Raw genomic sequence first — 22,273 nt, 5'->3', positions numbered from 1 at the left:
CTTTCAATAATTTTCTCTTATCTTTATCATAAACTTTTAAAATTTATTGTAGAATTTCATATAAACTAACTTTTATAAAGTGGTTGTGTTATTTAATGGAATAGAAGGACATTTTTAAAATTTAAAAATATTAATTAATGTGAATTTATATCAACAATACTCATCTTCTCTCATTATAATATTAAAATTAGTTTAGTGGAAGTCATTTTTATAATTTAGAATAATTAATGATCTATTTAAACCCAATTCATTTGTTATCGGATTAAATATGGATCCAAATATTGATACACATAGGAATCAAATCCCATACATTATTAGATATTAGACCCAATAATTTCTTCACCCACCTATCGATGCCAATTCAGATTGATTGGCGCGAAAAAATATATGGAAAATGGACCGAAAGATCGTGACAACAAATAGATAGTGACAGATCAATCAACCATTATGTTGTTTTGTATCAAAGTTGATGTGGTGGTGATGGTGGAAGCATTCATGCCCCCTTCCCTTTCCTTTAAGAAGGCCTCATCATTGAATAGGAGTGCATGCATGCTAAGAATCACAATTTGATGATATTTTGTCACACTTCGTGCTTTCTTGTGCTTTTTTCCTTCTCCCCAAATTCCCGATAATTTCGAACATTTACCATCTTATTACGGTGAAGAAAGAGAAAATTTTGGTAAAATCCAATAACGATATTGGCATGCAACACTACGATAAAAAATTAATCGAATCATCTAGTAATTGATTCTATCAAAAATTTCCCTTTTATGGTCTGGATTCATGATTTTTAAATCATCTGAGACCAAGACGACTCTCCCAAGTCATCTTTGAATCATTCTTGAACTAGCGGGATTTTCAATGTCAATCGTCCTTCACAATGATCTGGCTCGTCTAAGATCCAATATGATTCATCCGACATTTTGAAATATATTGATAGAGTCAACCAGCTTTTTTGCATTTGTGGATAAAAATAATAAATGTTTTAATAATTTAAATATTATTATCTAAATAGAAATAGGATCTTGTAACTAAGCATATTCTAATCCACCTTATTTATATAATTATTTTGAATACAAATATGCCTTTAGTTAGTTTTCTATAAATAAAAAATACACTTTTATTATGCTATCTTCAACATTCGTTAAGTCAATATTTTAAAGGGACTGACTAGTTGCACACCACTTGTTGTTGGTTGCACACAAATCTTTTCAAAAAAATTTGTATTTTTCTAACCTCTATTTTAACCTACTAATTGCAGTTCATTATGGTGACCTAGGGTTTAAGGCTTATTCACCTTCTCGACCCTATAAATTATAATGCAAGTATGTTTGCTATACAACTAAGAATTTATTACAAAAATTATTGAACCAGCAATATTTTTGTCGGTATAATTGAAGAAGAAAAATAAAAACAACAAAAGAGTGAAATAATTTTTTTATTATTTTTAGAGCACAATCATTCAAATGGAGTGCAAAGGGAAAAAATTCAAGTGATGGAGTACAATTGTTAGTAGGTTGTGTGCAACTAGTCAGACCCTATTTAAAATTATAAAAAGAACTCTTACATAATGGTTTTCAAGAACGCTGATTTTCTAACTCAATTTGAAAGCGTAACTCAAAAACTCACTGACGTGACATGTGCAAGAATCATAAATTTTTTCCCTTGAAATACACAATTGCCCATGTTTATAGGGATGTGCAATTTTGTATCCCAAGGAAAAATATATATAATTCTTTCATATACCTCATCAATGTGTATTTCGGTTATTTTGTCAAAGTTGAGTTAGAAAATCATTAGACTATCTTAAATGATAAAGTATGATATAATTAGATTATCTATCTAAAATTTTTTTTGAATGCTTTTTTAAAGTAATTATAAAAAATTTAAAAAAAAAAATCATGCATAAATCCTAACTTATTGAATACACGTGCATTTGCACATGCCACCAACTAGAGTTATTAAATAATTATTAACTGTGGTAATGATTTATCTGATTGGAGATGAAATGACTCGAGGGAATCAGCTCGGCATGGTTGGATTGCATTCAAATTATCTTGCAACTGTCATTAGTGGTGGATTATTTTTGTGACCTAAAATTTAAAGCAAGTCATGATCGATCACTGATCCTTTGAGAGGTAGCAAATGGTTTTGGCTTGGGACCGACTAGTTGCACATCACCTAGTACCGGTTGCACCAAGTCACTTGAAAAAATGGCTTGTAGTTACATTGATATGATTACACTTCAAAAAGAAAAAATTGTACCTTTTTTCTTCTTCTTCTTCTTCTTCTTGAAAATCTGAGAGAAATGAGGACTCCAAAGTTTCATAAACTCTAGATTCAGATTTCAAAGTTTCATGATTTACATGTAGGTTAAAAATATGCAAACGATCCTGCTAATGATGGGTTTTTTTTTATTATCTTAAGTATTCATATAATGCAAATTTAAAATAATAAAAAAAAAAATTTAAAAAGTAATTTTTAGTTTGGAGCGCAATTGGTACTTAGGTGATGTGCAGCTAGTCGGTTCCATTTAGCTTTATTGGGCAGTTTTCTTTCTTAGGTGGTACCATAGAAAGGTGGACCAAACACCTTGCATGACTGCCAAGAGGACAGTTTAGATAGTGTAGGATAAGCAAAACAACAAAATTGCCCTTACAATTATCTAACATCACTTGGATGACCAGTGATTAAGGGCAAATGATTTGTATAGAGCTGCTATTGGCACCACAACTTTTACTTTTACTTTTTTTTTTTTTCTACCACTCTTTGGTTGAGACTAATCCCACAGTCATAGGCACTACCCCTTGGAAAGTCCTACGTGCAACTGATTGAGTCGAGGGTCAACCAAACCTTGGAGGGTGCAACCCCAAGGAATTCATAGCTTTGTGGGTTTCAAACAGTTGACCTAAGCTTCCTAGGGAGCTTGTCAAGGTTGGGATGCCAATAGAAGCTCTTTCTTGTTATTGTTGTTTTATGTTGTTAGATTTTTATTTTTTGGGTTTATAATTTTATATGAGTCTATTTATAATAGTAAACAACTACTAAAATTATTTGAACGAGTGTTATAATGTTTTGTAATATTGAGATTATAATTTGAGCCAAACCTTGGTAATGTTTGAAGGGTGTGTTTTAATCTTTAATTTGGGTGTGATAAATAATTTAAGTAATTGAGGTGTAATAAGTAAAAGTTGGGGTGCCAATAACATATCTCTGGATTTATTATCCATTTCTTCAATCTCTAGAACCATTAGGTAATAACCAAATTTATAAGGTAGATTCTGTATTCTTTGAACCAAAGACAATATGTTTTCAATCAGATGTTTTGTTTCTTACCCTTTGTTTAGCTGCCTTGTACGTCCTTCTTGCTTCTTTTTCTCTCCATTGACAAGACTTGTTTGAGAATTAGGTTAGATTTATAAACGCCCTTTTTTATTTGGAGATTTTAGGTTTATCTCTCTATAGGGTACCCCACAAAATGCAAGATGAGACTTACCTCATAGATCAAAAATCCCCATCGCCCTACCTTGTGGTGAGATAATGAAGAATTTGAATTTTTATTTCCATATTTCAATTAGATTAATTTGTTTAATTTATTTTTGTTATTGAATAATTTAATCATTTATAACTTTTCTTCACCATATCATATCGAATCTAGTTGATACTTTATTCTTACGTGATTTGGCAAATTGTCTACATCCATGAAGGAGAGGGAGAAAAATTCACTATCAACAATAAAGATTATAGACTCTCTGTCCACAACTACAAGAAATTTGATAGAACAAAAAACATAAAGGAATCCTACTAGAAAAGTCTAAGCCTAATAAGAATACTAGACATCTCAAAAAAAACAAAAAAAATTAAAATCGCTTTAACCATTGGTCCCCATCCTTCATTCTACCTCTTCCTTGTATATTCATCTTTAACAATCTCAATAGTCATCTTAAAGTAATCAAACGAAATTGAACTTAAAACCTCTTAGTTCATCGAATTGATAATTGTGAAAGCACTTACTTGGGTAAGTTATTTATTATTATTATTAGAGTTTTTTATTATAAAAATATAAAATCATCAAAATTCTTTCAATAATATTGAGATGTCCCTTAAACATGTGTTTTACTTGAAAAATAGTAGAAAATGACCCAAATACCCAATTATTTTGATCTCTTTATAAGAATCTTTGATTTTTTTACTCTCAAAAATCCATTGTCATCAAGCTCTGGGACAAGTACTTTTTACACTCATTTTTAATCTCAAGATGTGCAATTTGAGTAAAAAATTTCATAATATCAATTTTTCACAAATAGTGTTAGCCAATCAAGATTTTGGATACTGGAAATTAATTTTAAAAAATAAATTGATTTTGACAATCCGTAATCATAATGGATAATCAAGTTATACACTCATAAGTTTTGCTGAATTAAAACTCTATTTTCTATAATAATAATAATGAACCCCGCGGGATTGGCTCAATGGAAATTTAGGACCAATAAGCGATTAATGCCCATAGGTCGTGAGTTTGATACTTAATATAAGCATTAATTCCTCAGGGGCCACCCAAGAGAGCACACCCTCACTTACCTGGTGCTTGTGATGTGGGCATTGCACATGCCCCAAGACTAGTCTTTGAAAAAGACCATGGTCTAGGATTGAGCAAAACTCAGATACAGGTCCGATCTGCTGTCTTCAAGGATACTCATTATATAAAAAGAAAAATAATAATAATAATAATAATAATAATAAGGGTTTTCAATTCAGCACTAATTTAACACTACAGAAGGGTATAGTATGAATTTTGTTTTATTGTTATATTTTGATAGTTTCACCGACAAGAAAATAAAATTAGTATTACTTTTGCCGTGCCTGTAAATAATAAATCATTATAGCTTAATGATTCAGATCATCCGATCAAACGCAATTTTTGACCCCAAATGTTTATTGATCAATCCTTCAACATGTGCGGTGCAAATACATCAACATTACTCATACTAACAATTATTTGCTAGAGGTCAAAAAGGTATCAAGTAAGTGAGGTTGATATATTTGATTGATTGGTCCAAAAACACAAGAATATAGAGGATTTAATCAAATGAGTAGCAAATAATTGATGAATTTGAACGGTGGAATAGAGCTTTCACTTCAATTTGACACTTAAGAATTCAGTACAGAAGAACAAGATTCAAAATATATATGCATGTATGAAATGGATCGAATATCTGCTAAGAAAATATTTGGTGGGCCTTTTCATAAAAGCAAAAGTATAGAATAGATTCTCATATAAAGATAAAGGTTTCTTAAGCTGAAATAAAGTTGTTATAGAGACCTGACATTGGCTTCACGAGGCTCTTAGTTTGTCGATTTAATAACTTTATTTCAACTCCACTTGTGATTGATTTATTATCTCTTTCAATTTATAAATTAGTCATCTGATCAGTTACAAAAGCAATCGTGCTATGTAAGTTAGATATGATTGGTTTCAATAAAGTAATTTAATAATATTATAAATTTTAGAAAACTTAATGATAATTTTAAATAAATTGAAAAATTATTTTGAAAAATAAAACGATAATATCAGAAGTCTATCGGGTTATATGTAATAAAGATAAAAACCTCTTTTGTTTTCACCAAAATAATTTTTTTACGAAAGAAGGTTGAGAGTTCAAAGTTAATATTTTCTAGATGTCGATTGGAATTAGGGCTTGCCTTGCCCCAACATCTTAAATGAAAAGTAGACGTCGTAAAGGAATCAGACCAGCTTCTTCAAGAAAGTTTTGCATGTTAAATGTTACTTGCTTGAACTTTCCCGTTAATATTTTCTAGATGTCGATTGGAACTAGGGCTTGCCTTGCCCCAACATCTTAAATGAAAAGTAGACGTCGTAAAGGAATCAGACCAGCTTCTTCAAGAAAGTTTTGCATGTTAGATGTTACTTGCTTGAACTTTCTCGGGAAAGTGCATGTTTCCATGACCGCCTCCCATTTTTGGTCACAAATAACGTCTCAAAAAATGCAGACAATCCCCATATTAGGAAACTTGCACTACTTGAAAATTAGAAAATTTGACAAAAAAAAATTGAGGGGCCAAAGGCCTACGAATTTTAGAAAATGAATTTTGACGGTCTAAGATCGTCGAAATTCTTGATATTCCCAGATTTGACGGCTTAGAGCTGTCGAATTTCTCCCATTCTTCATTAATTTGACTATTTCAATCTGTCGAAAAAAAAAATTTTGACAATAAAAAATTCAACACCAATTCGACCATCAAATTTGGGTTTTTTTCACATTATGTTGCAAGTGTGATCCTAACTGAAAATTTTGTTAAAGGTGCAATCACTAATTAGATGACCTTAATCATTGATCAAAACATGATCTAGATCAGTTTGTAATATATCAAGAAATGATCTTGATCATTAATCCGATTACTGTGTTCGATCAAATCGTTAGACGATCTTATCATTGATCTGATATCATAATGTTCAATAAGATAAAAAAGATGACATTAATCATAGACTAGAATTTCTTTTCCTTTCTAAAGAGATTGAAAGATTTTTAAAGGTAAAATATATTATATAATAAAGTAAATAGAAATCAAATGTGGACAAGCACTTACATAGTATCAATATGGGATAAAGATTATGTGAGGAGACATTAGGGGGGCCTACCTCTTTTACCATGAGATGCATGATATTGAACCCTTTTGAAAGACCCCAAACATATCTTAACCAAGTAACTTTAACTACAATCTTCCTTCACGAATAATTTGGTCCTTTGGTCTGTGTCAGTCTGCTTTTTTGTTTCTTTAATGATTTATTATTATTTTGTATTTTACTTTTTTCATTTATTTGTCATGTTGATCTAACCCCCTATCCATACTTTAATCTGTCAGAAAAAATCAGATATAAAATATTTAGAATTATTGGCAAAAGTAAGCAAAAGCATCAAGTAATCAAAGATTGAAACAATTTAACAAAAAAAAAATTTTAATTTATATTAAAAATAGAGAACCAAAAAATCAAAAGTGAATTCTCAAGTAAAAATTTGTTGTTCATAATTCGAGTGTGTTAAGTTGTGAAATCCTCAGTGACCAGAGCGTGGAGTAGGTACGAATGCAGATGTGGGAACGTGGGAATATCAAGTTCAAAAATATATTAGGGTGTAGAACGCCTCCCAAGAATTATATATTGAAATTCAAGTATTAATTATATTTTTTTTATGTTTCATTTACTTATTTAATCCATCACTACTCACTCTTTCTTGCAAAAAAGACATCTTTTGCAATCTACAATTAATAATTTTTAAGTAGATAAATCCATTTTATTTAATAAATTATGTATTAAAAATACAATCATGAGTTGTTATATTTTCACTCCCCCTATGATAACAGCTCCGTTGTTTTTTTTATTTTATTTTTGTATTATTTATATAACTTGACTATATCACCAGTGTCATTATGTCACTGACAACCACCGATTAGTTATAATAAAATAATTCTTGATTCATCTTATTCCTATTATTTGTAATTAATAATCAATATATGTTTTAATGATTGAAGCTTCTTCTAATTTCAACGTTTTAAATTAGGGCGGCTCTATTTGAACACACCAAAATGACTCGATGAACCCACTTACTTTCCATACCCACCCTGAAGACGAAGTGTCTAATTGCACACGTCTAATTCTTCTTATTTATTTATTTGTCTAGTTCTCATTGCACCCACTCTAGTGACTACCGAATCTTTCTCATGTTTGCAATGTTCAGTAAGTACCTATCGACCTTATACACAGAGATTCAAAATTAGCATGACAAATGCAAAGATTTACTTGAGAAAGTTTTGTTCGGCAGTTACCTACTGATATATGTTTGATAATATTCGATAAGTACATACCAAATTAGTTAAAACAAGTTCAATCTAAACCTATCATACAAAATTTGTCAAAAAAATGTAAGTTCTTTGATTTAAAATCATCGTTCTAAAGGTTTTAATAGTGATTTTTTCATCTTCCTTAGTGATTAAATCCAAATAATAATAATCGAAATTTCAAAGAAATAAGATAACTTAAAAAAAATATAAAATCAAATCTCTATTGATTCAACTTCTCATAAAAGCTCAAAAGTAAAAGAGAGAGAAGAAGAATATGAGTGATTTCGAGAAGAAAATTCAAGGGATTTTTTTTTAAGTTGAGAAAATGGCATTTGAGGCTTGTCGTTCACATTTCAATTCATATTACAACATTGACAATTCAAATAGATATGGCACGTAAGTTTATTAGAGAAGACCTAAGTCAAGAGGCAATGTCATCAGTGGGAGTGGGGACAATTGTCAAATATTAATCAAATAGAAGAGTCCTAATAACCCAAAAACTAGAGTAGCGTGCGGGTGGGGACAGTTGCCAACAATTTTGTGGGGGGGGCAAACATGAGGCTAACTCAAAATATATCAAATCGAAAAGGAGAAAATATAATTTTTTTTTAAATTCAAATCCACCCCTGCCTGTGGAGAGGAAATTATTTTGGGATGAAAACTATCCGTTATCACGGTGTGAACTGGCTTTTGGTTATAAGCCGCTCCTCAGTTTTACTTTTACGTATAAAATAACATTAAAAGGCGTATGGTAAGTATCTTAAATTAAGTGAAATTTTTTATGAATATTTTACAGAGATTCAATTGCCAGAACAACTTTTACTAAGAGTACCCCCAACTTTTACCCATGAATTGGCGCACATCTTAGGGTGCTCTTAGTAAAAATTGTTGACACACCTTAAGCATTGTCTTTTCTAGATACTAATAGATAATGATTAGGGCAAAAAATGGGTCAGATTTTAATGCAAGTGATCTGGATCTGAATCCGATTTTAATGAGTTTGGTTCTTTGGATTATATCCAAATGAAAAAATGGGTTGATGTCCCTTGATCCTAGTCAGATTCGAGTCGGGTATGGATCCATCTCTATATTAAGGTAGATTCAAATGATATATTACCTTGAAAATTATTTTTTTATTTTTTCTATTACTTTAATATAACACGAATTCTTATAAATAAAAAATTATAATTGTAAAATAAAATAATATAATATAGTTATTAGAAAAGAAATACAGTAAAAAATTGTTCAACGGTCTGAAATTATCCAATCGAAATTAAGTAATTTGGTCGGATTGAATCTGGATATGGGTTTAGTGATAGTAAAATGGTTCGGATATGATTTTAATTAATAGGATCCGAGTCGAATTCATATCTTGATTCAGATAAAAAATCGGATCTGGGTATCAATATAATTAGATCTGGCCTGAATCCAACCCATGTTAAGTCCTAAAAATGACCAATCCCAAAAATCAATCATCTTTGACATATTCAATGTTTAGGATAAAACTTAGATTTATTTGACAACCCTTGATTTTTGTACTTAAGAAATTTTTTATTTTTTGATTTTTGATTAATTAGTGTAAAAACTTCTTTTTTATTTTTTCTCATTGATTTAAAAGACGGAGCAATAGAGAAAATCAAGTAATTGATCAAATCATCCTTGAGTGCAAGGGATGAAGCCCAAATTCAAAAATGATGGATTTCAAGGGATAAAAAAATCAAGGTATCTCACAATACATTGAAGATAAATTTATTAAGATTATTGGATTCCATATTTACATAGTCGGAATCATGGTTATAAAACTCATTTTGATGTCTCATCTCATCCATGAACAAGACCGAGTCATCTCGGACGATTTTTCTCATTCAACAATGAGATAAATGAACCATGGTTTTAAATCTCGTCTTATACGTTTGACTTATCTATCCGTCTCGTTAGTTGATAATTCCAAGACGTTTCGGACGAGTTGTCTCGGTCTCGTACGAGATTTAAAACCATGGTTGGCATCATGTATTTTTTTCACGAGTCAGTACCAGAACCTGAAGCATAAAAATATTATATATATATATATTGTATATCGAATTGGGTTCAATCATACAAGGATTATTGAGAGATCCGATATGAATCCATCAAATCCGATAAATATTGGATCGAAACCCCCCGAAAATTACTTCACCCCCACCCAATGACACCTATTTAGATCATTTGGTACACAAAAACATTTATGGGAAATGGACTACATGATGGTGACAACAACTAGATAGTGATAGATCAATCTATATGGAATTTGGACTGTGTGTTTAGTTGGTCCCCTCCCCTCCCCACACCATGACCCCAATTGTGCTTGATCATTTAGTGGTAGAGATAAGGAACAACTGTTAAGGATCACAAGTTGCTGATTTTTTGTCACACTTATAGTTTTCTTGTGTGTTTTTTCGAATGTTTGCAGAGAATTTGAAAATGTCAGTGAGAATTCTTCATTTTCGTTCAAGATATCTGATCTCGATCTTGAGTTCGTGCTCAGCTCTATTTTCATTCCAGAATTTTCCAAAATCAAAGATGATTTGAACAATTTTGCTAAAAATACATTCAAATCCTCATTTGATCGAAAAAAAAAAAAAAAGAATGCTCAATTTAAGGTTTAGGCCTGGCCCAGCCCATGGTATACTGAATTTGGGTAGTGTTCCTAGGCCCATTTAGTACCGGACCGAGTCAGATTATCCCAATTCATTTTTTAGAGCTGGGCTCAGTCTTGGGAACTATACCCATCAAGTGCCCGAAAAGATTACTTATAGAATAATGCTGAAGTGACCTCAAGATTGTACCTCATATCGTACATCCTGACGTGAAAGGGTGTACGAACCATCGATGCTTTTTGACTCGTAGGCATCTATGGTTCCTACACACTTTCATGGCAAGATGTGTGATATGAGGTACAATCTTGAGGTCACTGCAGCACGATTCTTCCTTATGTGATAATTTTATTTATAATACGTTATGGCTATATTTATAATATTTAAAAATTGGGCCCATCAAGTTAGCCCATAAATAGGCCCAAATATGACCCATAAATAAGCCCACAAAAATTACCAATGTCCAATATCTAAAAATTGGACTGTAATAGCCCATATTATGGCTTTTACTTATGTGTAGGCTGGCCAGACTTGGACATTGGTAATTTTTGTTAGACCTGGCCGAATATGGGCTATTACAGTCCAGTTTGGGCTTCCCCTGCACTGTAACCAAGTTTGGATCCCATAATTATTTGGTGGGAGACAATTTTGTTACTTTGTACAAAAATTCATTAAACAACTATTTTCTTCAATTTTTTGTGGGCTTGTTTAGACAAAATCTATCATCTTCAACTTCGCTAAAAACCCAATCTCATTCTCGAGATTTGAAAGTCAAAGAATATAAAAGGTTGAGGTTTGAAGGATATAAAATTTACCATATTTGGAGATTAATTTGGCAAAACATTGATTATTTTATTATTTTAAAATAGGAAAATTTTCTTTATAAAGGGACATCTTTCATAATGCTTCCTGAGTTTTAGAGTGGTGATGCATGGAGAAGAATAATCTTCCAATTAATTCGTCTATCCTTAAAAAAATATTAGAAAATTGGGTGTCAAAACTCTTTTGATTCACATAGAATACCCTTGAGATGTTGAGATGTTACTACAGTATCACGGTTTTTAAACTCGGTATTTCATCTCGTCTTGTTCAACTCCGATACCAAGTCGTCTCAGACGAGTTTTCTAATACGTTTGAGACGTCTCATGAGACAAATCAATAAATTGAACTATAACTTGTAAATCTCGATCAAAAAATGACTTTGTGAGTTGGTCTCGATCAGCTCTGATATCGAGTTAATTCAGACGAAACGTCTCGGTCTCAGACGAGTTTAAAAAACCATGTCCAGTATGCATGATTCAATTTATCTTGTGCATGCACATAAGCGTATATCCGTCATCCCTTTTTATTTTCAAGCATTTGTCTTTTTAGGCAAAAATTGTTACTATGAAATTGAACTTCATGTTTGCTTATTAGCATTGTTACCAAAATAATTTCTATGATTTCAGAATGGATTACAGAGTACTTTCTATAATTTCTATATATTTTATAGCTGATATATGTGGTTGAAAAGGATAGAATCGAAAATTTTCTGGGTTTGATTTAGTTGATGGCTCTGTTGGTTAGTTTTAACTATTTCTACTTATGCCCATAATGATTAATTTATTAACAATCTCCAATTTACTTAGAGAGCTGCAATTGGCAACCCAATTTTTACTTGTTACACCCCAATTCCTCAAATTTTTTATCACACACCAATTTAAAGATTAAAACACACTATTCAACCATTACAAAGATTTGCCTCAAGTTATTAATCAACATTACAAAACATTATAGACTCATTCAAACAATTTCTTTAGTTTTTTACAATTAGTATTAGGCTCATATAAAATATTAAACCTAAAAAGTAGAAATCTAACAAAAAACAGAAGAAGAAGAGAGGAGATAGCATTGCCATCCCAACTTTTCCTTATCTCAACCATTCACTTATTTTTAAATGGGTTGTAATTAGTAAAAGTTGGGGTGCCAATAGCAGCTCTCTTTACTTATATCATGTAGATTATTATTATTCCCTGCTTTTAAAATTTGAGACAAAAATTATTAACTGTTGTTGTAATTGTGAAGGAGATCAATAGTTTTGTTCCAAAGGAGGATTTCTTTCATGTCCTAATGCCCTATTGAAATATTTGACATAGCTCTTGAAAGAAAATATTTAGTACACACTATTTCTTATTTCTGATATCTCCATCTAATTATCACCGTCGTTTTTTTCATTTTTTTTTATTATATGAATTTAAATTTTGGTTAATGTGTTGGTGTTCTCGGAGTACCGATCAAATTGAAGGGAAACCTTTACAAGGCAACAAACAATAAGACCTACTATGCTAATCCAAAAAAATATATATGTTATCTGCTAATCTCATTCTATTTTTACCTATGAAGTGTACTGAATAATGTGTGGATCTACTTCAAAGCTTGAGTTTATACTACAGACACTGAATAATGTTGCAGAGATAATGATGTTGAAGAGCAAACTCGAGCAGGATAGAAAGTGGATACAGCAATTGAGAGCTGCCCGGAAATTCAGACCCTACGGATTACTTCAATTTCATTCAATCTTGGGCAAAGCCGTGTTACAAGTTTAAAAATATTTTAAGATGTAAACTTTTTGGCTGATTTAAGATGATTAAAAAATTTTGTAATTGCATGAGTAAATCATGCAAACCTGTTACACTACTAGTCTCTTCTTAGTATTTTTCTTTTATCTTAATTGGGTCATATTGAAAATATTCACCTCACCATGTGCTAAGGTATGATGATGAGTATGCATTTTTTTTTTTTTATGGGGGTATCTTTCATCTAAATTTCAAGAGAACTTTCGTAAAAAAAAAATTAGTTAATTTGATTTTTAATCATAGTTGTTTGCCTATGAAGAGCTCAGCTGGTTGACAAGCATCTCATCTTGCCGTCTCACGCTCGTTGTCTAACAGAGACGTTCTGCTCGTCCTCATTTAGCTAAGACAACCTGGAACATCAAACATTTTAATTTTTTTCTAAGCCTACCCACCTTTTAAATGAGATCATGAGTAACAAATAGTTAGCATTGAATCAAATTTCTTGATGAAGACTTGGTAATCATTAATTAATTATGTATGATCTTTAATCCCAAATACAGAAAAATAGACAAGACATGCAGAGGGATTCCTCCTCATCACAAGATGTGTAGATTCCAACAAAATCTCTACCATCCCATCCCACTGTTTGGATTCCTTTCAGACGTTGATATATTCTTGGAAAAGCACCTTCAATGCTTGCCCGATGTCTGTTTCAGCCTACTGTCCTGGAGTTGCTTCCCGTTTGATTCTGCAGGTTGAATTTGTTTCCCATTTCTCTTCTCATACTCTTGCTTGAACTCCTCCAAATGTTTGGAAACCTATTAGTCGACCAAATCGAAAAATTATGATGCAGAAGTCGAGAATAACCCATTGAAGAACTAATTACATTCTTGAAGTATACTCTTCCTGGGTTAGTGATACCATTGTTTAAGAAAACAAAAAACCATATACCATGGATTGAAATCATGGACGTGTCTGTTTAGTTTTTCATGGTGGTCATCAACAGAAATTTTCCAGATGATTGGTGCATATTGATTTGGATTACAAATAAAACTAGATATGTTTCAACTTCTCCAATAAACGTAGTAGGAAAGTTCTTTCACGATCATGATACTCACATGACAGATTTTCATGTACATCTTTGATGCGTTAAGGTCATTGAGGAAGCCTACTACATGCCGCAAAAAATTCATCCTATCTATTGCACATGCATGTCTACATACATAAATACATAGATATGTTTTGAACGAACATCCCAGTTTACCATTTTGTTTTTTCTCGACTAAAACATTGCATTGAACAAGATTTTAAGCCTTTAATAGCATGACCTGTAGAGTGAAAATAGTAACAATTTGGCATACTTGCCATCTACGGGGCTCTAGCATCTTTCTAGGCTTCTCTACTAAAAATGCATACCGATTTTCTGTTAGCATTAGCTATTGTTAATGGAAAACTATCTGATTCATAGAAAGATACTCCTAAATGTAATTTCAAATAAAGATCAAATGGTAATCCCAGGTTTTCCAACGTGAGATACGTTTATAGAGATGAAAAGAAAGATGTCAAGCTGGTGATAGAGATTCTAGAAAAGTGGATGATAGAGCATTTTTAAATAGAAGTCATACTATTTACTTTAATAAATACTTGCTTGTCAGGAGAAAATAATCAGAGGAAACTCGGTGATAAGCAATTATCAAAACATAATCACATAAAAGTTTAACCATCATGAAATCTCAAGTCTTAAACCAATCCAGTACAGTGCAGGATTGTTTGATTCGCAATGGGAATACTCAGATTTGGGCTTCAGGAGAAACTTCAATGACTAGGAAATAACTAAGGTGGCTTCTCTCCTAGACCTTCTTAATTCCAATCTCATCGGTGATGACGAAGAGGGCAGAAGAGAATGGGTCAAAGGTTAGGGCAGAAGAGAATGGGTCAAAGGTTAGGACAATCTGATTTGGTGTAGTTAGTGTTCCCAATTTTTGCTCCCTTTGTAAGAGAGATGGGGAATCTGTTGATCATATTCTTATTCATTGTCCATTCTCGTTTGCAATCTGAACGCACTTCTTGTCTCTTCTCCAGGTGGATTGGGTCTTCCCTCGTTCGTTGTTTTCACTTATGGTAGGGTGGACTCAAAACGTCTTCTCCAAGAAAAAAAATATATCTTTGGGCTATCCTTCCTTTTGCCATCTGTTGGGGTCTTTGGAAAGAAAGGAATAAAAAGGTGTTTCGTGGAAAGAGAGAATCCTTCCCATGCAGTAAATCTAGAGATCTTGGGATTTTTAAGTCTTGGCTTCAGGCCCTCTGTTTGTTTTTCTTTTCTTTTCTTTTTGGTTTTTTTCTTCTATATCGTGGGCTACCTTAGCCTCTTTTCTTCAGTTTTTAATAAAATCTCTTATATTTGTCCCCCAAAGAATGACATAGGAAAAGAAGTTAACCTTGATTGAGAAAGCCATCGGTAATAGTGTATCTGGGTTCATAGCGTCCTCAGGGAAATTTCGTAAAGCATGTATGAGCTTCTCGAAAGGTAATTTTACCTGATCAAGACCAAATTAACCTTTAAATAATCAGAATATAATAGTAGTATTTTAAGTATAAAAGGAATGTCAAGCACCATCATACTCACTAAATCATCATGGCAATATTTCAATAGGGCCAACCCAACCTGAAATACAATCTTAACACCCTGAAAAAAAAAATTATCTAGCTTTGAGACAGATATAAAAAGGATGCTTAAGCAAAGAAAGAAACTACTCTGTATGTTTAATCCATAGAATAGTGCTTATAAGATAAAGCTAGAGAATGTGGAAATCGCACATAATTCGAAATTTTAGATAACTAACCTCATAGAGAAAGACATCCCAGATTCGAAGAGCCAAATGAAAAGGGAAGGAGTAAGAGAAAACGGTTATGAACCATTGGCTAGCATACATGCTTGGGTTTATCATTTCTTGGGAAAAATGCTCTCCCAGCTTCGGCAAATTCTGTCGCACCAATTGCTCAAATTGAAAGAGGTATTGTTGTACAAGTGGCAAACCCGCCTACTCCACAAAAATAAAGTAACCAGTCAGAGTAGCAAAATAAAAGAGGGAGCATATTGTAATAATTCATGGGTTATTTTGCAAATTTTTGGGATAAGGTTTTGATGACAATAAGTTATTTCTATTGAATTCCAGTACATAAGGCTCTCAAAATAATTTCATTACATAGTAGAGAAATAAAGTATTTTAATAAGCTACTAAATATTAGAATCATGTATGCAATATAAATATTGAACAAATTAAGATGTTTTGAAGAAGTGTGTTGGCATGTGTCTGACACATCAATACCACTCAATATTCAACACAACAAATTCTTGACGGAGTGCCCTTGTTACATAGAAGTTGTAGCTTCTCCATCAGATGAGTGGAGGTCTTCTTTTGTGCAAGCGATAATCAATTCTTCCATTTCACAGCCTAATTCGATTTTGAAAACGAAAGGAGTACGTACACCATACTCATTTTGAATCAAACGTGATTCTATAGCCTCACAGGAACTTGGCTTCTATTGCGGCATATAACATACCAATGTCAAAGTTGTAATCCAATTGTGAGGATTCCAACGAATATATGACTTATTAGATTGCCAATTACCATCCAAAATCTAACTAGAAGGCAAGCATGCTTCATATTTTCCCCCACAGAATATTACTGAGTACATACTCAGCATTTTTCAATCTTGAAATGCAAGAAATTGTACTCTACATGTAACTGTAAGTATATATTCTAAGAATGAAATCCACATCTTGAAATGGAAAGATTACCAAATACAATCCCTCCATTGGAGCCTGAACAGCTCCTTTTAACAAAGCAACCAATAGCCAAAATGCGTCTTCCTCGCTCATATAAAGAAGCAAAAGACCTGCTAAAAATCCCATTCCCTGCATTTCAAAGAGCTATTAAATGGTATTCTAGAAACTTAAAATCAATAGAAGATCTCTATTACGAACCAAAACTAGTGTAAGTCAAGATGTAAGAATGTGATACAAAATGGGTCATACCTGAACATATCCAACATCTCTGTCGTACACAGAATATGCCTTTAGAACATTGTAGAGGGACCTTTGTCCAGGTCCATGTCTCTGCTGAAAGAAAACATGCGAAGGGAAAGTACGAGAAATATCTCGAATTATGTCCAGTTCTGCAGCCGATGTCTCATATATCACTAGTTGCTGCAGCACAAGCAACACATATCAGGACATTAAGTAAACAAGAAATCAAGGTTAGGAAGAAGAGAGTGTCAGTTTTAAGAAGAGATCAACACTACAGTAGGAGTCCAAGTGGTGTTATTTAGGCAGCGTTGTCACCAAAAGTATAAGAGAATTTATTTTTGTTTTAATTGACCAGGAAGGAATTTGAGACGCAATTTAGGTGGACTTAAATGCTTACTGGAATATAACTATCTTTATTCCCAAGTGTATCAACTTAACCATTCTGGATTGAAATTTTGAACCCCCAACTCAGTGCTTATAATGTTTGGTGAAGGAATCTGTGTCGTTATCGTGTTTTTGCACATTTATATGGAAGGACCACCATCTATTTAGTAATAGTGTTGGAAATACCTCATGCATTCATGGGGAACGTGAAAACTATGTTCAGATAGTTTGATATCTCCTCCCCCAGACACACACACACACACAAATAAATACACATTAAAACTTGCATCATAAAATAAAAAGTTCTAACTTCAAGTGATAAAAACATTAAATCTAGATACAAAGCAAATTAACTTCGAGAAAACTTGAAGTAGTTGGAGCATATTAAATATTCAAGGAATATCGCATAACTGGATAAATAGCGCCATGTTGTCAACATGGACAAAAGTTTATGACCCATATGAGATATAGAACTCTCAGCTTGAAGGTGTTAGCTAGCTTAGTTGGTAAAGTCTATATAAGTGATGATACCACAGACCTAGGTTCAATACCCGCCATCACCAAGTTACTAATCTCATTAAAAATATGTTTACTGATAAAAAAGAAAACTACTTAGCTTCCTTGTTTTCCAAAATGAAAAGGTTTGTGTAAATATAAATAGTGGAAATAATCATGTTTGCTAGAAGCTTAGAATCGCTTTAAACCAACCCTAAATTTTTAGGATGGTTAATATTTTCTTATGAAGAATTCAACCACAAAACAATATCAAGCATATTACATACACAAACAATGTAAAGTATAAAGAAAAATAATAATGAAATAAAGAAATACAACATAACAAGCCAGAAATTTTTTCAGGACAAATCATTTAATGAGATGAGTGTCTTAAAAAAAATGGTACCTCATAAACTCCTGGGTTCATTAGCAAGAGATCACGACTTCCAGAGATCAACTGCCAAACAAGACCCCTTAAACAATCAGGAATTCCCTTTCTTATACGCCTTTTGACCACATGAGGTTTCCTTCTGACATAGTGCTTCCAATCACTTCCACCAACACCAATCATTTTCCTCCACTTTCTAACCCTTCTTTCCTCCCTGAGAATTTCAACAAGTGTAATGCTAACTAAATGAAATGGCGCATAATGCATGGGGGAAAGGTACTCCGATATAAAAAATAATATCTCATGAAGAATTTTTATCAACCAAACAGAATAGAGTGTCTCAAGATGATTGTACTCCGAGATTTTCATCATTTTGATCACAAAGAGAAGTGTTAAAATAGGTTGGTTGATCATACCAAAACAAAATGAAAGTACACATGAGGGATATTAGTAGACTACAATTAAAAAGTTCTCCTTCTAAAATACTGGATGAAAACCACAAATAGAGGAAAGGAATTAAAATTAGACAACGCAGAGAATGGGGAAGAGGAATGGAATTAAAAAATTTACTAATAGGAAATATGTTAATATCCACAAATTATAGAACAACAAAAGGATAAATTGGTGCACCAAAGGTGAATCAAATGCAATATGAGATATTAGTACTCTAGTTTTGAAGCAGAATAGGAAGCAGAGGTGAGATTTTGAAGTAGAAGTGACACCTCGGGTAAGACCATTCCTATATCTTCAAAATCAGTGTCTAATACTAGCATGATTATAACATAGTAGTAGCCACCAACTTCATCATTTAAAATTTTAAGATACATATAACATCAAGATTAACGCCAAGAAAATCAGTATCTAATTGTTACCAAAGTTATTGCTGAAAATCTAGGCAAAGATTAACACCAAGAAAATTATCTATCTCATAAAATCTATTCAGGGTCACTCGCATTCACTGATTTGAACATTAGAATAAGATATGGTGTCAGGAGCACAAAGGATTAAAAAGGACAACTACAACAAACCATACCTCTCCTGTTGATTGGCGGAACCACCCTTGTTTAACCCTCGCGGGGAATCATTGGGGTCTTGCTTTACAAATCCAAATCTGTCCAGTGGTCTTGTTGGTGGAACTGGTCCTGGTTCAATCTCGTCTATCTTTTTCCTCTCCATTACACTATCTGATATAATCACTCCCATTCCAGAGGGAGGGCGAAGAAGATCATTTGTTTTCCCTTAAGATGATCATCTGTCCAATTTCTAGACAAGAAAAAACTCTATAAAACTGAATTATTTGAAACGAAAAACCCATTGATTTGGAAAGAAGTGATTTGTTGCGAAATCTTTCACTGTGTTGAATCGAATTAGATAAACCGGAATTCAAACTCAACACTCAGAAATTATTCAATTGATCCAAGATTTTAAAATAGAATTGAACTTCTGAATTACATATACAAGATGGGAGGTAAAACCCAAGAAAATAGAACAATAAGGGAGTAAAATTCAATACACCATACAAGAATATGTTCTCTATGCCACCACTACACAACTCCTTGGCAACAACATACAGAAGATAGCTTCTGCGAAATTTAGAAATCCTACACTATCAATAACATGAGAATCAAATGCCCATCAAGAAAAAAACAAAAGAAATCTATAATCCAAGAAACCAAAACAATGAGAGAAAAAAAAAATCCAAGGCCCCATACAAGAATATGCTCTTCATGCCTCCACAACACGACATAAATAAGAGAATTACTATGAAATGTAGAATTCCAACACTATCAATAACATGAGAAACAAATACCCATCAAGAAACAAGACAGAAATTAAGCCATAAAATCCAACTACTTAGAAGAATGAAATTCACATGGTAAACATGTAAATCAAAAACCCAATAAGAAACAACAAAAGAGAAAGAATTTAACAATGAAATTTAGAAATCCAACACTATAAGTAACATGTGAAACAAATATGAAATACCATACCCATCAAGAAACAACAAAGAAATTAAGCCATTAATAAAAGAAATACTACGAAACGTAGAAATCCAACACTATCATTTACATAAGAAACAAATACCCATCAAGAAATTTAGCTATAAAATCCAAATACTAAGAAGAATGGATCATACATAGTAAACATCTAAATCAAAAACCCAAAAGGAAACAACAATATAGAAAGAATTTAACAGTGATACTTAATGAAAAAAAAGGTTCAGAAGAGTTAAAATTAAAAACCCAGAAATCTTTTTCAAGAAAGAGGGATGAGATCACGTAGAATTTGGGTCGGTTTAAGACCAATAAAAACAAAAATCCTATTTAACAAAAATAAAAATAAAAATAAAAAACGAAATCTGAGAAAACCAACCTGAATTTGTGTTTCTTATCATCTGATGTGAACAAAGCGAACCGATTCTCGCATGTTATAACATACAAAGCGTGCAGAGATTCAGCACTTACGGGTATTGGGTTGCAACCGTACTCCAAGTCTCCTGTTTGGTGTGGTCTCTCAGTTTGACCCGCTAACCCGACCCGGACTGGATGACCCAAAAAAAATATGTGAAACCCTTTCGTTACTAAATAGATTTTGAGCCTTACTAAGGGTTAGAAATGCAACACCACAGCCCTCTACCCCCTTAAGTTTCATCCGAAAACTCTGGAAAAAAAAATTTAGAAAAAAAAAAAAACAATTTCTTTTGAACTAAATCCAAGATTTTGAAAATGGACGGCGAGTGAACTTCCACGTAACTCCCAAATTAAAAATTGGCATTCAACTGTGAAAAATAACTTCTTTTTTTCTTTTTTTCTCAAAATTCAAAGAATTTCGTCCTCTACAACCTTGAAGCATCGGATCATGTTTTTTTATGCCAAGAGAAGAGCCCAAATCTTAGTAAGGTTAGGGGGACTCAAATAATAATAAGATTTAAGGTAACATAAATCTTTTTATACAAATTTGTTTTATTAATCCTTGGAGATTGCAGCCCATTCGAACAATGGATGAGTTAAGTCTCAACCACTAGCAGCCTAAAATTTCTTTAGTTTTCTTCTTTTAATTTTAATATTTTCTAAAATTAATCCTTTAAGGTCACTTACCAGGCATGAATTAATTACTTTAGAAAAAAATTTAATTCCAAGGAAACAAATCAAGATTAGAGATGCCTTTATACATTCAAATAAATGCCAAATCGTATACACAAGAGCTTATGTCAAGTGCTAATTATGTATACACACACTTGACAAAAGAAAACAATCATTACCATAAATAGGGACTAAGGGTATTGATATTTAGATGAGAAATAAGCACCTAAGAAATCATACACACATGACAACAATCATGAAAAACCAACCACACGTGCTAGCTAGTCATTCCATACCCGACAAAAGGCCTTGTCATGCCTCTCATGAATCTCTCATATTTGTTGGTTGATAGAAGAATCAAGGTTCACATTTGTGAACACAGAGTACATCCATTGTAAGGTCATGGTAGCATTACAACATCTACCAACAAACTGTTGGAAAAGAACAAATATTTTCAATCACACCTTCTAACTGCTTCCAATCTCCTCAAACTGTTCGTCTAAGACAATATTACTAGATTTTCCATCCAATCAACTGCTTAACCTAGATGCCTATGCAAGGAAAATACTTTTAGCAATAATATATAAGTTGGATTAATCAAGTACAAGATGACACCATATAAAAAAAGAAAAGTACAAGAATGACAGTAGTATATAAACCAATAATATGAAAAAAATCACTTTTGATACCCGATATATATTCGAATATATTGGATTTTACCTATAGGACTGTCAATTTTTACCATTAGTTTATTAACCACTTTTGATACTCGATATATATTCGATCTATACAAATTTTATTAGAAAAACTAACTTTTACAATGGAGGGAAGAGATTTCCATATGA

At 32.4% G+C, this 22,273-nt stretch overlaps 1 protein-coding gene across 3 annotated transcripts; it reads right to left on the bottom strand.

Annotated features, from left to right (window-relative positions):
- Window positions 1-13,536: 13,536 nt before the first annotated feature.
- On the bottom strand, window positions 13,537-20,858 carry LOC147394579 (Ypt/Rab-GAP domain of gyp1p superfamily protein). 3 transcript variants are annotated; one of them, XM_086453794.1, is made up of 9 exons: window positions 20,719-20,858; window positions 19,379-19,608; window positions 18,364-18,559; window positions 17,088-17,258; window positions 16,851-16,967; window positions 15,892-16,089; window positions 15,675-15,734; window positions 15,487-15,585; window positions 13,537-13,866 (listed from the first exon to the last, which is right to left on the bottom strand). In XM_086453794.1, exons 2-9 carry the CDS (start codon window positions 19,546-19,548, stop codon window positions 13,738-13,740), a joined length of 1,140 nt encoding a protein of 379 aa, XP_086309920.1. In that variant the 5' UTR covers window positions 19,549-19,608; window positions 20,719-20,858; the 3' UTR covers window positions 13,537-13,737. The 3 variants fall into 3 exon arrangements, with proteins under 3 accessions (XP_086309920.1, XP_086309919.1, XP_086309921.1); XM_086453793.1 differs by lacking the exon at window positions 20,719-20,858 and having other exon boundaries at window positions 19,379-20,664; XM_086453795.1 differs by lacking the exons at window positions 13,537-13,866; window positions 20,719-20,858 and having other exon boundaries at window positions 15,501-15,605; window positions 19,379-20,666.
- Window positions 20,859-22,273: the final 1,415 nt, after the last annotated feature.

The sequence above is a fragment of the Akebia trifoliata genome, chromosome 9, assembly GCF_017979445.1.
Source record: "Akebia trifoliata isolate Shusen 1 chromosome 9, ASM1797944v1, whole genome shotgun sequence".
Lineage (NCBI taxonomy): Eukaryota > Viridiplantae > Streptophyta > Magnoliopsida > Ranunculales > Lardizabalaceae > Akebia > Akebia trifoliata.
The sequence above is the reverse complement of the archived record's forward strand: the minus strand, read 5'-3'. Positions and strand labels throughout refer to the sequence as shown.